This window comes from Ambystoma mexicanum, chromosome 2p, assembly GCF_040938575.1.
Source record: "Ambystoma mexicanum isolate Mex_15411 chromosome 2p, UKY_AmexF1_1, whole genome shotgun sequence".
Taxonomy (NCBI): Eukaryota; Metazoa; Chordata; class Amphibia; order Caudata; family Ambystomatidae; genus Ambystoma; species Ambystoma mexicanum.
The window spans coordinates 505,526,792-505,548,827 of record NC_090923.1 but is presented as its reverse complement, the minus strand read 5'-3'; the positions used below and the strand labels follow the sequence as shown (position 1 = coordinate 505,548,827).

Genomic DNA, 22,036 nt, shown 5'->3' with positions numbered 1-22,036 from the left:
ATGGCCCCTCGTGAGGCGTTATTACTTTTTTATCCTCCGAGGTGGATTCTTGAGCTTTGGCTTGGCATTCCTTTTGCTCTATGATCCACTTGGAATTTGGCTCTTTGCAAGTATTATTAATTATTTATCCTCAGTGGTGGATTCTCGAGCTTTGACTTTCATCAAACTGAATTCCAGTTTTTTGGGGATTGCCCTTCTCATTGACCCTGGAGAGGCATTTTGTCTTCTCCCGCTGCAGTGCGCCTTTTTCCTTGTTTTGAGGTATATTTCGGAATTCCATTTGTTCTATAATCCACTTTAGATTTGGCCCCTTGTGAGGCGTTAGTAAGGTTTTCACCGGTGATGGATTCATGGGCTTCTGCTTTTGTGAAACTTAATTCAAGTTTGGCGACCGGTCCTTGGACTTTGGTTATTTACTTGATTTTTCGCTTTGTAAGGCGTTTCTCCTTTTTGGCATTTTATGCTTTTTCCTCCTTACTGGTGCATAACTGGGCTTCCTCTTTCATCAAACTTTACCTCAAGTATGGCAATCTGCCACTGTGTTTTGTTTATTTAAATCCAGTGCAGCATTTACTGGGCTTCAGCTTTCCTCAACTTAACCTAAAGTTTGGCCACCTGCCCCTGTGGGTTGGTTATTTTAATTAAATCCAGTGAGGCATTTACTGGGCTTCAGCATTCATCAAACTTTACCTCAAGTTTGGCAACCTGCCCATGTGGTTTGGTTATTAAATGGATTCCCTTGATGACTTTCTCTGTGTATTCCTGTGAACCTATATTTTTTAACTTGGTCTGTGCCTAATCTTATTATTTTTCAGCTTTGTGAAGCGTTTTCCTTTTTTGGTTATTTCGTGCCTTATCCTCCTTGTAGGTGGATTGTTAGGCTTCGGCTTTCCTCAAACCCACCTCAAGTTAGACAACCCTGCTCCTGTGATTTTGGTTATTTAATTATATCCCACAAGGAATATACTTACTTTCTTTGAAGTTGCCAAATGCTGCGTTAGTGCTAGTTGATACTTAACACTTTGCTATCCTCCCCCTGGACAGTTTGCCCTGTCTTGATATTTTTCCCCTGCTTGCGAGACAGTTGCCTTTTTGGTTATTTATGCCTATCCCTCCTAAGTGGTTGATTCCTGGGTTTAGGCTTACATCAAACTCACCTCCAGTTTGGCAATCTGCCCCTGTGGTTTGTTTTATTTAATGAAAACCAGTAAGGCATATGATAACTTATTTCTTTGAACATTCTTGTGCACTTATATACCTTTTTAATTGTTGCCTGCTGTAATCTGTTAATTTTAAGTTTTTCATTGGTGCCTGTCCTATTTATCCACTATTCACAATTCGGTAGTGTGTCTACTTAGCGGGTGGGAGGGAGGTTTTTTAATGAGTATCGCCCATCTCTTGCAGTGCGGCGGTGATGGTACTGCTCCTGCATGTGTTGATGACAGGGGAACGAAGACTGGGGGCTGCCTGCCCTCCTCCAGATATAGGCCAGAATTGACCTGGGGGCAGGCAGCCCCTTTGAAGCATCAAAGTCAGCCCCTTTGAAGCATCAAACAAGCTCTGTATCCCCCATCTGCCCGGATGGGAGCGAGACCGTTGATGTGGGTGTCAGGGGCAGGGACTGCCTGTTGTGGAAAGGTGCTGCCCACGTCCGGGCCCATGACAGAGCCCACTTCCCAGTTTATGCCCCTGGGCCTTCCACATCCGGAGGGCCCATGTCTATTCGGTTAGCTCACAGGCATGGAGGTTTTTCCCAAGCTAGGCACACTGTCTCCGGTCTGTGGTCTGTGTTTATGGGTGTATGTCTCCCAAGGGCGACAAGATGGCTCAGCGGGTTGGGCACTTGCTGTTGCATTCTGTGTGTGTTCTGCAGGTCGCAGGCTCGTAACCTGGCCAGGCCAACTCAGCTTTTACAGATGCTGCTACATGTTGCCCTGCTGCTCGAAGGGTGGGATGGTCTGTTCCTACTGGTGGTGTGCTCGGTGCCCTCCCCTCTATTGTCTGCCTCGGGCGTTCTGGGTGAGGGTTGCGCTCTGCTGCACTACAGCAGACATCCCCCTAGCGGATACCACACCTTCTCCATGGGTGCTTTCGTTGTAGGGTGTTGGTCCACTGTAATAAGTCTTCACTGCTGTAATACTGCACCTGGGGGCGGTCCCAGTTCCGCCGTTGAGTAGTCTACGCCACTGTTGATGGTGTTGTGCCTGTTGTCTGGCATGGGTGCTTCATTTGATGTTGCCTCTGCTGGCCCACTTGTGCATTGATGATGTGCATTGTGGTGGCTTGTGTTACACATGTTGCGTGCCTACGGTAACTGGCACTGATTAGTATGACTGCCAAAAGACCAGATTGTTCATTGGGGCCCTTCACCTGGATGCTAGGTTTTCATACAGGGAACTCGCATCCTGCTGTGGGAAAATAACTGCCTTTTTTGAAGTGTATGCTGGGGTACAAATACACATACGTCTGTGCAGACGCGAGTGCAATTAAATGTGTTACCAGCCGAGAAAGAAAGTACCTGTGTGGAGAGACGCTTACTTGATATTAAACTTGTTTCCGAGCCTCTGCTGTGGATTGCAGAAATAAATTATGGGAGTTAATTGATCACTCATGGAAACCATGGAAACCCCAATTAGGGATTTCCATTCAACTAATGCAGATGCCTTTTTGACTTCTCTGAATATGAATGTGTCCACTAACAGTGAATCGTTTGATAGGGAGACTTACCTTTTACTACACTACACTCCACATGTGCTGCTACTTTGTGAATGCTACAGCTCCTCAAGGCATTGGTGATGTGTTGAAGCGTTCTTCTGTGGGTTCTACGTTATTTAATCGTGGGACTTTTCATCGCGGGTTTTTTTTTACCGCGAATTCTTTTTTCGAAAAAAAACATCAATTTTTTTTTGGGGGGGGTGTTACCCCCCCACCCCAAACCCCCTGTTCACTTTATTTTATTTTTTATTCCCTTACACACATTTTTTACATTTTTTAACCCCCCTCTCCCCCAAAAAAATGATGAGTTTTTTTTCAAAAATAAATTCGCGGTAAAAAACCCTGCGACGAAAAGTCCCGCGATCAAAGGACAGTATACCCTTCTGTGGTGGCTCTATAGAGCATAACACATCATTGGCTGTGGAAGTAGGGCGCTCTGATTACTTTGGTTTGTATTTGGGGTCCTGTTGTGGTGGCTTGCGCTGGTCTCGACCCGGTGCTTGCTCTGCTGGCTTTGTCCCTGCGATTAGCCTTCTGGCTTAGGCGGTTGCATTTTGCTTCGCTGATGGCTGTGTCGCTCAGGGCACACATGCTCACGGCAGTTGCTCCTCTGCTGTGGCAATCTCTCTGTGGGCTTCTGGGATCGTTGTCCCTGTGTATGTGCGTAGGTTGGGTTGGTGTGTCCTTGCTTTGTAGCTTATTAGTTGCCGGGCCATGTTAATGTCTTGTGCTCCTTGGACACATCGGCCCTGTTAATCCCGGCACACTGATGCCTTCACCCTTGATTTTTCCCTCACAGTGCCTGCAGTTTGACAGTTCAAGCTGCTTCTTCTGCTGGCCGATTTGGGTGTTGGTTGCGCTGGCTGTGCCTTTTTCGGTTGCCTGACAGCTTGTTGACGTTACGTCCTTGCTTGGGTAAAATGTTTCGGTACGGGTGTTCTAGATCTGGGTGTGGGCTTGGACTGCTGATGTTCCCGGGATATATATCGCCTTCCTCCTGCCGCTCTGCTGTCTGCGTTGATCATGTTCATGTGCTGGGTTTGGTATGTGTGGCCAGTGCTCCCTTTTGCTTGTTGTCAGACTACTGCTGTGTGGGTTTTGATTACCGATGTTGCCTACCAAGTCTTCAGTGTCTGTCTATGCATTTGTGTGCTGGGGCTCTGAATTGTGCCCCGAGGATGAGCCCTGGTTATTCCCCCCTCCATTTCAATTCTGCACGGTTGCTGGTGCTTCCCTGTTGCCTGTGTCTCTCAGGGGTGCGTGCTCTCTGCAGTTGCTACACATTGGGCTTCTGTCTCCATGGTCCCTCTGGGGGATTGCAGGTGGGGACTCTGGATGCCCAGGTAGATCCTTGTGTTGGATTCCCCTGTTTGTGTCTCTACATGACCTTCTCCCTCTGGGTCAGTTGGGGGTTTGGTTGGTCTGGGTCGGTTCTCTTTGGGGTTCTCTGGCTGATGTGGGTTTCGCTCACCCGTTTACCCTGCGGGGGCAAATGGCCTCCTGTGTTTTCTCTAGTCACTCTCTGGGTGCCCGTCTGGCACTGGGGTGTTGAGGTCCTGCAGTGCTTCACTGCTCATCCGACTGGGGGTGTTGCGTGCCACACTCTGGTCCCTGTTGCTTTTGGGGTGTCCGTGGAGGGCCGGGCGGGGGTGGTCAGGGCGGTCTTGGCTTCTGTTCCCTGGTGTTGGGTCTCTGGTTGCTCCCTGTGTGCCCTAGCCTCTCAGTTTGCTGCATGGTGGGAATTGCCTCTGCTGGCCACTCATGTCTGTGGGGTGGGTGTTTGTTGGTGGTTCGCCTCAGCTGGGGGTTACCCTTGTCCCTGGTTCTGGGCCGGTTGGAGTGGGTGTTTGCAGTGTTCTGTGGTTGGTTTGGGGGGGGGGTTCAGTCTCTGCTTCTCTTTTCCTCGCAGGCCTCGGCCTCTGGGGTTGGTGGAGGGGGGGCATTGTTGAGTTTTCTATGGCTGCTCCCTGGTTCTGTGGCTTTGCGCTTGTTTTGCCGTTGGTGTGTTGTTTCACTCGTCAAAAAAAAGTGAATCAACAATAGACATAGGGAGGAAGATAAGTTGGGTTAAACAATGGCAGACTACTGGGTCCCTACCACCAGACACAGTTCTGTATGAGGATCGCCCCACCTGGGCAACCTCTAAATAAAGTGCATCAACAAGCCCAGTCCATATATGTTTAAAATAGCCTCGTTTCCTGCTAGAAATCCTCTACTACCCCAATGTACCGGGTTTAGCAGAGTTCTTTGATGGTTCATCAATGGATCCCCCTTGAGCACACTCCCTTTAAAGCAGGAGCCACAGGTAGTCGAGATTCCTATGAAGAACAATGTTGTAGAGGGAGCAGCTTTGACCTTCGCAGTGCTCGTCCACGATTGGTCGTGGACGTCCTGTGAAGATGAGGCATGCGGTGTACCTCGATGAGGAGAGTTTGTTGCCGCAAAGCAAATCGATGAAGAACGTAGGCCCAGAAAGGGCGTTGGGTCATCGCCGATCAGGACTCGACCACGGCTGGCTTTTGGATATTTGTCTGCATCTTTGTGGACTTCGGGTGGCGGGACTGACCAGCGCATTCTCCTCGGCTCGTCGACAACCTCGACTTTCTTCGGCGGGACAAAGCGGTTGACCGTGATGGCAAGGGAGCCCTTGATTTCAAAGTGTCTTAGGCAGTGGAGCGTTGCGGCTCCGGTCAAGGAGGTTACAGTGGTCATCCGACAGTCGACAGTGATGGTCGTCGATGGCCTTGACGTTCTGGTGCTTACTTCGATGTTTCTTGGCAGACCCCGTCTCCGGTTGACAGATGTTAGGGACCGAGTACCAGGGTGCCTTGATAAAGACGAGCTGCTGCACGATGTTCCCTCGTAGCTCTGGGAGATGTCTCCTAGCCAGGTCCTCCCTTGGATCAGTTCTTGGGGATACAACAGCTTTCAGATTGGCAAAGGAAAGCAGCAGCAATTCTTCTCTTCTAGCTAGGTTTCAAGGTTAAGCATCCAGTTTCGACTTGCGCTTCTGCACGATTCTGGTAAGTGAGAGGTCCCTAGATATACTGTTCTGTCTGTCATTCACACAGCCAGGCTCAGGCAGCCAATCATTCAGAAGGGCATTCAGCAGGGAGGCAGCCAACCAGGCTCACAGTGCATTCAGTCGAGCTACTCACAACAAGGAATGAGGATTGGGGCAAGCACCCAGCCTTTCAGCACATCACACTGCATTCATACCAGTTTCGGGCAGGGCTGTCCCATTCATTGTGTCACATACCAGAAATCAGACACCCATAACATGAAGTGTTTATTGGTCACACACTACATTCACCCAGGTCTCGCCCCAAATGTGTACCCACAACATACAGTCACTGGGAAGGTTCCAGCCAGTCTGGCCTGGACATACCCACAATACAATATATGGTTCTTCCACCCAACAGCCAGTCAGGGGAAGGGACAGAGTCAGGGCTTCCCATGACTTTGGGAAAACAAGGTAACAGGTTATAGAAAACAAGAGGCCACATGGGCCATTCTTGTCTCCTATCAGGAATCTACTGATTCCTATGGCAGGGCTTGGGTATCCCAAAATGGAGGATACTCAGAGCACCAGTCAAATTCAGTATGGAGCTGCCACCAGCCCAAACGCTGCTCTGTGGGCCACACACAGGTGCCCAAAACTATACACTAGGGGTACAGGGTTATAGAAGAGCTGCACTGTCCGGAGTGCCACATGGACTCCTGTGTCGAAAACAACACAGAACACACATAATAAAAGAGTACAGGACAAGGACATGGAGGACCTATCCCTCCAATGCATTTCCAGCATCACACCCATCCTTTGGCAGGGTAGCTTGGCTCGCCGTTCATGTTCAGCTGGCCGTGTTGGTTGGGTGTTCCTTTCTGGGATTGTGTTGTACCGTCGTTCTGGTTGCCTGCTTGCTCCATTTGGCACTGCTGGGGCTGGCCGGGCCGGCCAGTCTCACTAGTTTCCTTCTGCTGTTTGGTTCCGATCCGTCCTCTCCATAGTTCCTGTCTATGCTGGTCTGTCTGGGCGTTTGACTGTCCGGGGCTGCTCCGAGGAGGGGTTTACGGATTCCTGGGCCAATGCCCTAGGGTTATGTCTACTGGTGTGTTGTGGGAGGTTGCCTGAAGGATCCGGTGCATATTCTTCACTGCTGTCCTGGGCTGGGCATTTCTCACCCCATGGTTGGCTCCTTTGAGGTTGGGATGTTGTCTTTTGACGTTTGCTTCTAAGGGGATTGTGTGTACTGTGTTTCAGTGCAGCACTTTGGTCTCTCTGTGTTTCCTTTGGGACCTCTCCCCGTTGTCTATGCTTTGTTCTACCTCAGAGGTAAGTACTGGGACGAGGAAGAGGGACATGGAAGTAATGCTAGAATTACTTACCGGTAACCTTGATTACTCCTAGTCGTACTCTTCCGCATTACAATACTGATGACCCTTCCGCTGCCTCCCTACGGGGAGGGTCCCTTGATGCAGCTTGGTCATTAATAACTGGGGCTTGGGGGTAAGGAGGTGGTACTATGAATGAAAAGAACTTAAGTGAAGAAGGGTTCCTGGGTCGGAGGCAGGGCCTCAGAAGTAAGTACTGTGATGAGGAAGATTAGGACTAGGAGTAATGAAGATTACCTGTAAGCAATCATAGCATGTTTTATCATGAGCTTTGTAAAAGACATACTGTATAAACAATTTAGCCATGAAAAGGGTACTAAAGATGTGCTAATCAGCAACAGGAAGGCGCAACCACTTTGCAGCACTGTGGTGAGGTTCAACCGCTTGTGCGGCAGGTTTAAACATGGGATACCAAATGGTTTACATTCACGGGGAAAGTCAAGCACATGTCAAATGAAAGGGTCAAGGAGGACACATTAGGAATTGTTGGCTTGTGTTAGTAGGTCTTGATCGAATACATTGTCAGATTTATGATTGACAGAAAAGAATTTTAATAGCACGCGTTCTAAGAGTTCACACACAGCTAGATAAACACAAGCACTGCCTACAGAAAAACACTCGCACACGAAGATCTGTCTAATTCATACCACCTTAGGCGGAAGATAAGCCAGAGTTACACTTCACAATCACCTACCTTGCCATCACAGGGAACTAGGGTATTGTAATACACTCCAGCTCCGTAGTTGTTCTGCATGCTACTGATTTGCTTTGATCCAAAATACTTCAGGAAAGAATAGTGGCTCCGGTTTTCTATCATGTTCATTGTATGCCAAGTGATGGGATCATCCACGGCGAACACAAAATCCAACATGTTGTTCTAGACCAAAGCAATACAGACAAAATGAATAGAAGAGCCCAACAGCCAACCATGCACAGTGAGAAAAAAACAAACAAGAACAGTTTTGATTATTGGTAGATGGAAACACACTTTTCTTTATCGTTAGAACCGACCTCTGAAAGGATGCCAACATCGCTGTTTCACAAGCCCCTTCACAATAGAGGCCTGGTAACAACCTCAGAGAAGATGAACAAGACAGTACAGGTCTGAGTGTGGAACCAAAAGACACGTTCTTCCAAAGCCTCATTAGGAGGGTTGTAGTGCTCTGGAGAGCATACCACAGCAGGGCTGGGCCACACCTTAAATCACCTACCAATGGTGACTTTGATAGGTGGTGGAGCGCAAATTTCTCTGGTCGAATTTGGGAGTGACCACACATTAAAAAAATGGCTTCCAAAAGGTGCAATTTACTGTCCAAACCCACCGAAATATGACATAAAAAGCATTAGCTTTTACATACTAATGGTGGTACATTACACTGTGCCAAAGGAGTAATCATGGTGCTTGAGGCTATGCTTCATGAGGCCAAGAAACTAATTCAACCAAGAAATAAAATTGAGAGGAGTAGGGACTAAGCAACACTGCAGGATGTTGAAGTTTGCACATTTGCATTGGAGGTTGGAGCAACTGCCATTATGGCACTCAATGTCTTGGACACATTCACCTCCAAAAAGTAAAAGACATGCATATTTCTTGATCCTAGTTGACCTCTCTGCTGCCTACAACACAGCTGACCACACTAAACCAAATCACCTGTGGCCAAATGCAGGAGCATAGGGGAAATGGTTGTGTCCTTACACCCGAGAAATGAAACTATCCTCTGTGATATCTAGACAACACCCTCAAGTTCGACCTAAAGACATAGCGTCTGTGGCTCTGCAAGTCGTTAAGGTGCTTGCAAAAACATGTCTTGTATCAGTGGCAGAGCCTTTCAATATGCATGGAACACTTCCAACTCAAAGAGCTCGCAAAACACGAGTTACCTTGCAAATCTGTGCTAGTTAAAGTGAGCAACACAAAGCACCCATTGAAAGATTTGTTCATATCCATCATTGATGTCTAATATCTTGACATCTTCAGTTGCTTAAGTCACTGGTCAAATTTTTTCATCATCATGAATAACGTGTTGGAAGTTTGTGACAAGCAACCTGCATATCTATCTTTGTTTATTACACAATTTTTTTATTACATAACATGTCGTAATTAAATCAGTGAAAGCACTGTGGGATTAACTAGATTTTTCAGGTTGGCATTATGTTGCATTCTGGGACTTATAGTTTACTATTTAGGTGTGAAAATGAAATCCACAATGATATTCTTTCGACAACATGTTGCTATAAGGATTTACATGCTGTCACGTGCCTTTTATTATTACAAAGAGGAGAGGGAGGGGCAGGAGATTTTTAGACTAGGGGCTAGAGCCTATTTTTAAAAAATAATCTTCTGCATACGCACCAATTCATAGCCTGGCTAATAGCGTAACTTAAACCCTTTCATCGTACAATCGGCTGCAGCATCCCAACACTCACTAATATGCCCTAGATTAGCCTTATTGTGACCAAGCGAAATCCCCCAGCTTGGCACCGGCACTGTGGTCACAGTTAGTGACTTGACATTGACCACAGTGCCAAGCTGGGGGATTTCACTTGGTCGCGCAGCGCGGCTCTCTGTGCTCAGTGACCGTCCGCCACCTTACTGTGCACGGTATGAATGAACTGTGAGCATTTTCAGAAAATCAACACGCACATGAATATTTTGTCACTTTTGAAAGTAAAAAACATGAACACTTTTTTAAACACAATAATCTGTAGTACTAAAATATTCCCTATAGGCCAGTACCGAAATCAGGCACCCAGCCATGCTTAACCTTTCATGTGGGCTGGTTCGGGAAGTGCCTGGTCATCTGACAATTAATCATATCAGTACTGTTCGAGAACACAAATTAACGGCAACAAGCTCACTTGTTTTCACTGTCGCCTCAAAGAACCGGGAATGGTGGGGGGATTGGCATCCACCCACCTGTACCTTTGATTTTGGGCACTGTGGTACTTGTAGTCCTGGATTTTCTATTATGCAAAAATGCAGTTTTAAATGTGCTTTACTGTTTTGTCAACATTACAATCGTTTATAGGCTTTTCAGCCGTTCTGCTACTAACCATTCATATTGCTGTGTCCGGCATTCAAGGACATAACACCACCAGAGATTGACCACCGGCGTCGGATTCATGGATGGATACTCGGACTAAGTCATAGAGCAGTGGCGATCCAGAGTAACGTCTGGTGGTGTAGCTCGGCTCAGGCTCTCACCCAAGTGCTAGTAGCACTTCCGTGAGAGCCTGAGCCGAGCGTTGATACAGGGCCGCCTGAACCGCCTCAGCCTACTTCAAGTATGTTCATGGCTCAGGCTCTCTTCTGAGCCGAGCATCAATGTGGGGCCCGGTGGCCACCTGGGCTGGTGCGCCTCGGCCTAGCCTAGGGTAGACACCGTCAACTAGGCCCTGCCTGCATTCCCCAAGGCAGGGGGCCCGGATGGTTCTGGAGCGCTGTCCTGTCGTGGGGAATGAAGGCATACGCTACACACAAAGTAAATATCATTTACATACTAGCGGCGGGGCAGGCAGCAACAGCCTCGGGTCAGGCCGGTGCACGTGGTGTGCACTGGCCTTGGTCTGCTGGTTTTCTCTCTGGGAAGCTTGCAGCAGTCCATGGCACGCGCAGAGTGTGACAAACTGCTCTGGCGTGCAGAACACACCCGTGCATCCATGACCCCACACACACACTCAAATGGCAAACAGCCAATGGCATTCATTAATAATTGTTGCTATGCCTCAGCCTGCTACTGCTGGTGCGGTGTTTTCGCACAGATCAATACTGGCAGGGGCACCTCTCTAGCGCCCTGCCAGCATCTTAAATTCGATGGTGCTTACGTAGATTGCGTGGAGCTACGAGCTCCACGCATTTCTACTGCACAAAATAGCGTAAAAAGGGACGCGCCGCTGTGCTGGAAACCAACATTGCTCAGATCACAAAACAGGCTCGGCACATAATTATTTATTTAATCAAAATACCTTCTTCAGGCTTCTTGTACTAGTCCTACATTGCAGCACGCTGCCACCACGCCAATGATACATCATTCATGCAGAACAGATTTCTGAATCTGTTCTGCATGTAGCTGCCGGGCCCTGGTTTGCACCCTATGAAAGCGGCCGCCACTGTCACCTATCCACTTGGTCCTCCCTCCGTTTAAGGTTTGACTAGCAGAAACTTTAGATTCCTGTCAGACGTTGGTATCAGCATGTAAAGCGACCCAGGTGTCAAAACAGCTCCCCCATTGTTATGTATTCCCCGGGGTCCCGGGGGGGGGCGGCAGGCAAACACACGGTCACATTCACACACACGCACAAGGAGACGCGGGACACGCTGCTGGTCTCTGCGCGTCCCGGGCGCAGTTTATTTTCTCTGCGCATGCGTGGCCGAGAACGAGGCCCACGCATGCGCGATAGTGGCGCTGGGACGTCACATCCCTTCCTTTTTCCCAACAACAGAACAGAACCAAACTCTGGTGCATAACATGCTTACAGTGGAACATAACAGTAACCAACCGTGGTGAGCCCGTGATCCCAAACGCAACTCACCCTTCGCTCAGTCCCCTGAGTCCATGACATAGTCTTTAAGATGGGCTGGAGGCCTCCGACTCCCCCGCACTGGATATCTCGATGTGACCGTTGGCAACACCCGGTCAGCCTCCGTTGTGGAGCCAGGATCCGATGAGGGGACGCGGTCCTGGCCTTCTGATGTTCCTTCCTGGCTCGAGGAGTCATTCGCTACCTGCGGGTCCGCCGGGACATCCACTTTCTTGAAAAAGGATCTATTTCAGGTAACGGTATCCCCCTACCCAACCCCGCTTCCTTACCTTATTAGGATGGGGGCACATGGCTCTGCCCCCTTACTGAATCGTCACTCGGCTGCAGCTGGCAAATGCAGCCCAGCTTCTCCACCATCACCACTCCACCGCCACTCACTCACCTTGCCAGGACCCACCCAGCAGACACTCTATAATACAGATAGTGCTTTTATTGGTCCATCGCATCTGGCACTTTGAAACACAATTCTGTTGTATAAAGTGCTGCACAAATGCTCAATAAAAATCTTAACTACACAAGTATTTTGACAGACACTATCCTGCAAAGTTATCGGCTACTTGTGTACTACGTGTCAGCTTTATGATACTAATTCAATTCAGTGCGCACTTTCCATGTTGTAACAACTTTGAGCTGTAGCATGTAACAATAGCATACAGCACAGTGGATGAATCTCTGCATTGCAAAGAATATTGGTCTACGGAGAAGTACTTTTTTATGAAGTTTCCCAGAGCTGCTGTCGTGAGATAGCTGCTTATGGATTGCTTTTGTTAAAGGAGATTGGTACTTTATTCCTGACAAGCAGGACATATCACAAGGTTTAAGCCGAACACGGGTTAATTGATATGAAAACAAGGACTGCAGGGTTCGAAATTGTATTTTAATGAGCAGGAGCTAAAACTAGCTCCTGGGTGTCAGGCATCACTCAGTAGGCAGGAGCTACCGCAGGGGAACCAGTAGCTACCAGAAATATTCCTTTAAGTTTTTGTCCATTTGAACCATTGTGTTTAAATGTGTATTAGATATGTTCCAATTCTTTTTTTATTAACCTTCTTAAATACTCAAAATTAATGTCACATTTACATGTTTGGAAGGCACCAGTTGGCCCTACGAGCCAAAAGTATCTCCTGGTAGCTGTTGGTTTCAAGCTAACCAGATTCTACTTTGCTAGATGCAGGAGCTAAATAGCGCCCAGCTCCCCTCAATTTCGAACCCTGGACTGGCTAAATTAGCATGGATGTCAGGTACTGGTCAGAGAAGATAAAACAAGAATAAGGCAACAGTGAAAGTCCCACTCTGGCCGACATCATGAAGTGGAAGCATTGAGAATTCACTTATAATATTGAAAATCTACAATAACAAGCATTGGCAGAGCCAATACATCTTGCCTTACAAGTGTAGATGGCAATCCTTCACAGGTGGTGCTGAAAGCGCTGCTTAAGAGCCAACGCTACTGTCATGGGATGTAAGGATATGAGAGAGACTGGATGTGAGGAGGGAAACACAACTTGTGGGTTGTTTGAAATTTCCTAGCCATTGATTGCCCGTCGCCACTCTACTACCTAAGTGTAAAGACTGGTAGGGGGTGTCTGTACTTCCGCTCTCTAAATGGTAGAGGAGAGGCACAGAGGACCCCAGCCAAGATTCTCTATTATTGGTAATGTAGTCAAGCAATCAAGGCCTAGCTTCTCAAGAGGTGATGCAGCTGGTTCTTAAGTACAGTGTAGTCCCCGAACCCCCACAAAGGAATGTCCACACACTGTATTACTGAAAACAGTCTTTATATAATTAATATTCAAAGGTATGTACACGATCACAATAACGCACTTTGTACTCGGAAGTCAATAACGATAAATATATACAATTCTAAAGTGGTACCACCAATGTTATCAAATCTCAGTAAAGTGCATCAACTATACGGTTAAAATGTCACACAGATCAATAACGAGGAAACCAGCAATAGAGATAGGAAGGAACGCAAGATGGTTGAAACAATAGGCAGATTTCTGACCCCTACCCTTAAGCACAGTTCTGTGTGGAGATCCCCCCCCACCTGGGCAACCTGTAAATAAAGATATATAGCACAAGCCCAGTCCATATGTTCAATAGTCTTACTTCCTCCTATTAAGGTTTTACCCCCCCAATGTACCTGGTGGAGTAGAGTTCTCTGAAGATGCGTCGACCGATCCTTCTTGAGTGACTCCCTTTAAAGCAGGAGCCACGGATCGTCGAGAGGCGTCGTGGAACTCGGCGTTCGGTGTCAGGAAATCGACGGCCCTTCTTGAGTGCCCTCCCTTCAAGGCAGGAGTCACGGGTCATCGAACGTCCGATGGAGAACAGGTTCAACTACGGCGGTGAAGTGGCAGCTTCGTTCCTAGCGGTGCTCGTCGACGACAGAGCGTTGGCGTCCTGCAAGGAAGAGGAGTGCGGGGCACCTCGGTGACGATTGTTCTGGACTGCAAAGAGATGATGAAGAACTGTGGCCCAGCAAGGGTGTCAAGTCGTCGGCGTCTCTGCGGTCTTTAGGTGGCGGGAAACCCACCGGCGGATGCTCCTCGGCGCGTGGACGGTCGGGCCTTCTACAGCGGGAGAAAAGCGGGCGACGTTGCAGACGAGAGCGTCCGATGATCAATTGAAGTTCTTAGGCAAACGGGAGCACGGCGGCTCCGGTCGGCGACGGCGGTCGTCGACAGTGGCGGACAACAGTCCGAGTGCTTCTCTTTGAGATTCCGCAGCAATCCTCGTTTCGGGTCGGCAGCCTGTTGAAAGTCTGTCTACCAGGGAGCTTTGGCAAAGATCAGCTGTGCACGATGGTCCCTCGCAGCTCGGGAAGAGGGCTCCTTACCAAGTCCTCTCTGGGTCAGTCCTTGGAGGCACAGCAGCTTTCAGATTGTGAAGGAGAGCAACAGCACTTCTTCTCATCCAGCGGGGCTTCAAGGTCAAGCTTCAGTTACTCGTCGTAGTGCACTTCAGCTTCTGAACATGATTCCTAGCAGTGAGAGGTCCCCAGATATACAGTTGATCTCCCATTCATTCCGCTGGGTCACACTCAAGCATCCAATCACGACTAAGGGCATTCATGCAGGCAGGCAGCCAATCAGGCACACGAGGTATTCAGGCCATTCACTTCTCTCCAGACACTCACAACAAGTTATGTATATTGGGACAAGTACCGAGCCATTCAACACTCCAAGCTGCATTCATACCGGTTTCGGGCAGGGCTGTCTCAGTCATTGTGTCAACCACCAGATACTAGACATCCACAACACAGAATGCATATTCGTCACACACTCTATTCACCCTGGTCCCACCCACAGGAGGTACCCACAACATACATCACCGGGAAGGCTCCAGCTAGTCTGGCCAGGCCTTCACAACAACACCATATATGGCATTTCCACCCAACAGCCAGTCAGGGGGAAGGGACAGAGTCAGGGCTTCCCAGGACTTTGGGAAAACAAGCTAATGGGTAATAGAAAGCAAGAGGCCACAGGGGCCATCTTGTTTTCCATCAGGAATCAACTGATCCCAATGGCAGGGCCGGGGTATCCCAAAACGGAGGATACTCCGCGCACCTGTCAATTTCAGCATGGTGCTGCCACCAGCCCATACCCTGCTCTGTGGGCCACCCACAGGTGCCCAGAAACATACACTAGGGGCACAGGGTTGTATCCCTACCCATGGGTGCCATAAGGGTATCCCACGGGTCCGTTCACCAAACCAAAAGAGAGAGAGCTGCACCGCCAGGAGTCACACATGAACTCCTGCGCGGAAAACACGACAGAACACACGATAAAAAGCAGTAAAGGACAAGGATACGGAGGCCCTGTCCCTCCGATGCATTTCCAGCATCACACTAAGGCTCAGGGACGTCATTTAGGGGTCGCAACTGTGACCTCTGAGGTCTCCCTTGCGGCTTCTAAAAAAAAAAAAAAAAAAAATTCTATTTTTTTTACATTTGCAAGCTCCTGGGCTGTGGCCAGCACCATGTGGCTCTTTACTTCTGCAGTGGCTGGCTTTCTTGTTCAGGCCCTGAAGAACAGGAGTGTCACAAGAAAAATAAGAACAGGAGTGTCACAAGTCTAACACTTTCAGCACTGACCCTAAATAAGAACGAATAGGAATACCAAATAATGTGTCTTTCTGGAATTCTATACACTAATTGCTAGACTCATTAAAGGTTTATTTCAGGCACACTTCAGGGGGTGAGTCACCGATTTAGTCTGTTCTTAAACGCCTCAACTCAGCCTTTCATCCTTCTGAGGTCGATAAATGAGTACCAACACAGGTTGGGTGATATTGGGTGTATATTTTTTCTATATAAAGCGCTTAAACGTAAGTGCTATATAATAACACATCATTATCATTTGGTCATGGACAACTGCTTGCATTCACAGTAATTTGGTAATATGGGCCTATACACACTGATCTTAACGATAGATATGGCGATCAATTCTTGTATGAAATGTACATCACATTATAGTGATATCGTAACCATATTTTTCATAGTGTGCAATGCTATTATAAATGCCATATCATAGCATATCATATCATATGTGATGCCACTTCCTGTTTTGTCAACGGGGAAAGGTCGTGATCCATCGCTTCCTGCAATATGACTTCGGGGTGGGGTCAAATCACATCACTTCCCGTGATGTCATCAGGGGGTCAAGGGTCGTGTGATGTCACTTCCGCTACTCCTGGCATTTTGGTGAAATGACGTCCCTGCTAAGGCTTCCCCTTACCCCCAAAAACACATTCCCTTGGATTCCCTTTGAGCTACCTATGTGCATTGTGAGAAGCCTTCTGAAAGGTAATTTGCTAATTACAGCTTTAAAACAGCTCATAGTGTACGAAAAATGTATTAACCAATTGTGCCTTTAGCCACTCGATTTAGAAGCAAGCTGTGTCATTGTATCTGTTTCTTGCACTGAATTTTGGTTAAAAACAAGAATTGGCAAATCCAACAGTTGTGGCGCTTGTAAAGGGATTACATCGGCATTTGCCAGGCGCTGCCATATGCCCAGATACTAACACTATTTTCCTGCTGGTTCCATTTTATGGCCAGGTACATGGAAAATGTAGTTCCCATGCCTACATAAAAGCAAAAACTGATAGCTTTGCCAATGTTGGTTTTGGTTCGTGTTCATGTTAGTCATGCATTTATATCGGGAAAAGTACATTACAAGTACCAGGTTGCAAAGACTGAAGAACTAGAGAGCCTTCTCGTGCTGGCACGAGACAACGAGTGCACAGCACTGAACATGACAATGCAAAACGTTATACGTTAATTTTGCAGGTAATGGTTTTAGCAACACACGAATGTTGCAAAATCGCTATGCAATCGGCAAATCTTAATATTTCACATTCGTGACGGTCAAGCTCTCCTAATTTTTACAATCCAACAGAATTGCTAGTAGATGCAGCTATTGCGGGAAACTGACACTGCCTGCAAAAAACGTAACAGGTCTGTCACTATCGTGTCCTGTGCATGCTGTCTTCCTTACCCCGATTTGACTCTGTTTGGTCCCAGACTGCCTGAACACTGCCGAACCATAAGCAAACGCCAGGCTAACATCCTGAGGGAAATATGACAAAATCCTTCTTAAGGTAAATCCTGTGCTTTGTATGGCAGACGAGGTCATGCCCGAATAACACACAGAAAGCCAACACAAACGCGCTCTTTCATAAATGACAGTGAAGGGTAACGCCAGCTGTCACTTTCAGCTCGGCTCTGAGCCCTGTAACTAACAGAGAAACGACTTCCTGCATTCAAGATGTGAAGTAGACTCTGGTTGGTCGTCCAAATGCACGGCTTTTAAAATGTTGCTTGTGATTGGTGAGAAGTGGCTTCTAGAGCTCCCTTTCTGATTGGCTGTTCGTGACAATCCCGTTCTACTCGTGATGGGCTTATTTATTTAGCTCGGTATGTAAATACTCCTTTACAGATACAAACCGTACTGGACCGCACAGCATGGGGCTTTCTGGAGTGCACCGAGTGTACTATGTATTCTGACATAATCAATTTCTATATTGTATTCTGCTGGTTTGCACCGCCCCAGCCAGATTCCACACCTGCCTTCACGTCCTTAGTTAAACTGCAGTATATGATTACTTTCACGTCCAGTTATTGCTCTCACTATAATATGGCCTTAATAGCTTAGGCTAGCGTCTATGAACTAAGCAGAAGAGTAGGTACACAATTTGTGTAGCTGCAGTGGCGTTCGCTAACATATACAAGGACGTCATGGTAGCAGATCTGATATGGATATCATTTTCAAGGATTGCTCTTTAAAGCTGGCTTAGCACATTAATAAATAAAAATGTATCCCTGTATTTTGCACTGACGCAGGTTAGAGCTCCAGCATGTTGCAAATATCAATGATCATTAGCATTAATCAGGCTCCTGCAAACTTGGCCTTAGTCACAGATAGAGCACCCACATGTGCAGTAGACTGAGAGATGTGAGTCCCTCACCTCTGCTGCTTAGTGTAATGGGGGCCTGCTATGGACACCCAGCGGCCCCCTGAGTGCTTCGATCACAAGCACTCTACAGGCCCAATGCCTGTGGGGGTTGCGGCCTGCCCTGTACATCTGGCAGGCCCCATGGTACTTTAGGACACCGACACCAATGGGGGGTGGAGGGAAGGGGCACAGCCTGCCAGGCCCCTGATCATGCAGACCTCTGCCACCGTCCTGGCACGAGGGTCCCACGGCATCAGGGCATAGCCCCAGGTCTTTTGGTGGTAGCCCTGGATAGAAGCTCAGGGGCTACAAGCAAAAAGATAGCTAGCCCCGAGTCCTCACAGTCCCGACATTAGCCTAGCCCCAGATCTGTTCCAGACCTAGCAACACCCCTGCTCCACCTGTAGGCCTGCAGTCTACATGAAATGAGACACAGACAAAGTAATTCGTCTTCTGGAGTCTGCAGCTGTTCTGTTGGGGGTGTCTGAAGAAGCTTCTTTTATGTTTAAAAGGGCAATACACAAGGGAAGGGATACATTCCCTTAAAGGGGCAACACTCGTGGGAGGGTCACACACCACACTTAGGACCATCACTCTTCTCCCACCGCCTAGCACCACCTTGCATTTTCTTTGCGTGAATTGGTCTAAAAACCTTTTCACATACCATACAGTTAGTATAAAAAAAGTAACCATAATTCAATCAAATAAAATGCAATTCATCATGAATATAACACATTGTAATTCATACACATTCTCATTGTTCACCAAACTTAAATAGCACAAGTCAGGATATTTTATGGCATGCTGCTGCAGCTCTAAACCTATTGCCTGTCTGTTGTTGACAAGTACATTCTGCTCCAATAAAAGTATCCTGTAATGCTTTCTGTATTCACTGTGGTATACATAGTATGTGCGTTCACTACGGCACAACCTCTAGTATTCTCACATTATTGTGGGGATTATGTTGATCATGTGCAATAGCCAAAGTTGAAATGCAGATTGGTAAACTTAAGTGCTGCAATGGTGTGTTAAGCACTCATTGCAGAAATGTGTGTTCATATGCAAGATTACAATAACAATTTCCAGAAAAGCCGGCTCAACCTTTCCTAGGTTTGAAGTTGATGAACCTGCATGTATATGTGTTTTTTTTGTAGTACAACATGTGATATTATCAGTAATAATGTTGTGAAGTTCTACAATTGTTTTAGTTGGGGAGTTGTATAACCTAGGCAGCCACCTCTAGTGATGTGCATTAAGTGTTACTCCTGGGCAGTGATTATGTATTCAAATTCAAGATTGTGGAACCAAAGTGTTCATGCTTGTATCCTGGCTTTTCCAGCAGATGTAACTACAGCAAAAAATGGAGAAAATGTGGGCACCACTGTAGGTTGTATTAGCCTTAAGTGAAAAATAGTTCCTTTTGTTGTTTTGAAAGATATTTGCTTTTATATGGAGCTTACCGGGTTGAGAAAAAGCCCAATGACACTCTGGCTTTATAACAAGTACAACAGTTACAAAAACAGAGTGGAACCCACCCCGTAGTACCCAGCGCTTTCTATTGCTTCCTGCCAGGAAGCTACATTCATTCCTTCGGATTCGGTAAAATTCTGTTAATGTTGGTGATAAGTATCTTTATCAACAACATTAACAGAATTTTACCGAATCCGAAGGAATGAATTTAGCTTCCTGGCAGGAAGCAATAGAGAGCGCTGGGTACTACGCGGTGGTTTCCACTCTGTTTTTCTAAATGTTTTCCAGCAGATGTGACAGTGATACTGGACAAATCATATCACTGACCTTACTGTGCTCTCTTCTGTTAAAGGGCTTGCCTTCTCACATGCTGGTGGCATTGTTTAGCCCATTACGTTATCTTTCTTTTTATGTAGGCCATTTGAGTGGAAAGGACACTACACGGAAGAGGCTGGATCAAATATCATAGGCCTCTAGCAAGCATATTTTAAGGTCTGCTCATTTGACACAAAAAATGGTATGCTTTTTTGTACAATTCAGATTTGTTCTACACATTTTTAAATAATTACCCAAGCCTGTGTTTTGGGCCTATTGAAAGCTTTGAACTACAAAGAGAAACCCATATAAAATATTTTAAGATCACATAAAGCTTCTATAACATTTTGTTATTAAAAATTGCGATGTTGGGTTATGTTATGTAACCAGCCAATTTACACGTAAAACACACAAACACACACCCAAAATAATATACATTCACATACAACAAACAACTCAGTCTTTGGGCCTCACCCTTATGGATACAAGCCAGTGCGCGCAATCAGCCCTTGTGCAACCCAACACACACAGACACCGCTTTCTCCTGGTTCTGGACCTATCCTTTCCCTCTACCATCACTGACCAACCGGATACTCTTTCTTGCAGAGTCACATGACCGCCTGGAGACTGCCCCTGGGGGGTAGTGGTGCACTGTGTAAGACAACATAACAAGTCAGTTCTATATGGGATTTATTTTGTTTATGGTAAAGACTGGAAAATAAAGTGTAAAGTACAGCAATTGGAGAGTGGGAGCAGATCGTAGCATCACCTTTTAACCAATGTGTGATCATGGGCATCTCATTTAATATTGTATTGCAAGGCCCTAAACCTTTCACAATTGTCATCCTTCAGAGTGTTTTTGTTATCAGGGTATGGTCCTCAAAATAGCTTCACTTATGGTTTCACTGGCGTTAGTATTGCTACCTCTATAATAATAGTGAACACTGATATATTGTGCACCACAGTCACTTGTTTCTTTCCTCTCTAATTACAATGCAACTTGAAAACCATGTTCCTCTCCTAATCTCAGTTTGTCTGGGTACGGACACCTTCCTTATGGCTTCTAATCTTCATCAACTATCTATGATTTGGTATGTGTAGCTTTTTCCTTGCTTCCAATTGGCCTTCTGTATCCATGCTTGAGCACTTTTGCATCATACAGGGCTGCTACTGTGAGTCCTCTGCCTATTATGGGTTATGTGCAACTTTTTCCATATAGTCTGTGACCTGCTTTTATACTACAGCCCGTATAACTTCCTTGTGGTTGATATGGATGAAATGTGTCCTGTACCTATGCTAGAACACAAGGACCCTTGTCATGTACTGCGAATGCTGCCCTTGAAATGCTAATTGGGTATCTTTCTTATTACAGCAAGAATGAACGGTTTATGTCTGTTAGACAAACAGACAAACAGGAAAGCAAGTAGGGTAAGGGGGCACAAACACGGAGGAGAGCGGCAAAACAAGAGGACCCAAACAACTTCAGGACATGAGAGGTGAAAAGGGGGTTCAGAGGGACACAGGGAAGGGGTCTCACTCACCAGTATCCAGTTCCCTTTTAACTTGCATAAGATTTGAAGCGAGTAAAAGTTGTTTATTGAAATGCATTTTACTCGCGTGAGACGCTGACGCTGCTTAAACCCCATTGTTCAATCCTTAAAAGACTGTTACTGCTTGAAGGAGTGGTTGCATGTCTCTAATTAAGGAAAGTGAATCCTGTGAAAACCATTACCGAATACCCAACCTTGATAATACATTGTTAAATATTTTAACTTGTAAAAACTACAGCAAGGAGTGGGCACGTGTGCATATTTGTGATTCCCAAAGGAGGACTGAACTCTATCCTTTACTTTAATGCAGCATATTTCATCTATAAGAAGTCAAAGTGTAAAAAAATATTGAAGCAGAGAACAAGCATTGCCCAGGCTAAGAGTCTCCCCATATTAACAGTGAAACCAACCTTTCTCAGAGTTTAAGAGCAATTTAACTGTACTGTGAAGTTAATAATAGTTCATTGGCCTAAGATACACGTGTGCAAGCATTACCTGTAGGTAAGAGACTGGCACCTAGGCTTCCGGGTAATTACTTGGTCTGATAACTGGCAGAAAGGTGCAGGTAAAGTTGGGGAAGGGTAACTGGG

At 46.7% G+C, this 22,036-nt stretch overlaps 1 protein-coding gene across 1 annotated transcript in view; it reads right to left on the bottom strand.

The window, feature by feature from the left end:
* Window positions 1–17,439, bottom strand: part of TAMM41 (TAM41 mitochondrial translocator assembly and maintenance homolog) — a 407,953-nt gene extending 390,514 nt beyond the window's left edge. The window contains exons 1-2 of the mRNA XM_069643916.1: window positions 17,154–17,439; window positions 7,802–7,984 (exon numbers count right to left, since the gene is read on the bottom strand). Coding sequence (XP_069500017.1) covers window positions 7,802–7,984; window positions 17,154–17,291 — 321 coding nt within the window. The 5' untranslated portion in view covers window positions 17,292–17,439. The remainder of the gene's footprint in view (window positions 1–7,801; window positions 7,985–17,153) is intronic.
* Window positions 17,440–22,036: the final 4,597 nt, after the last annotated feature.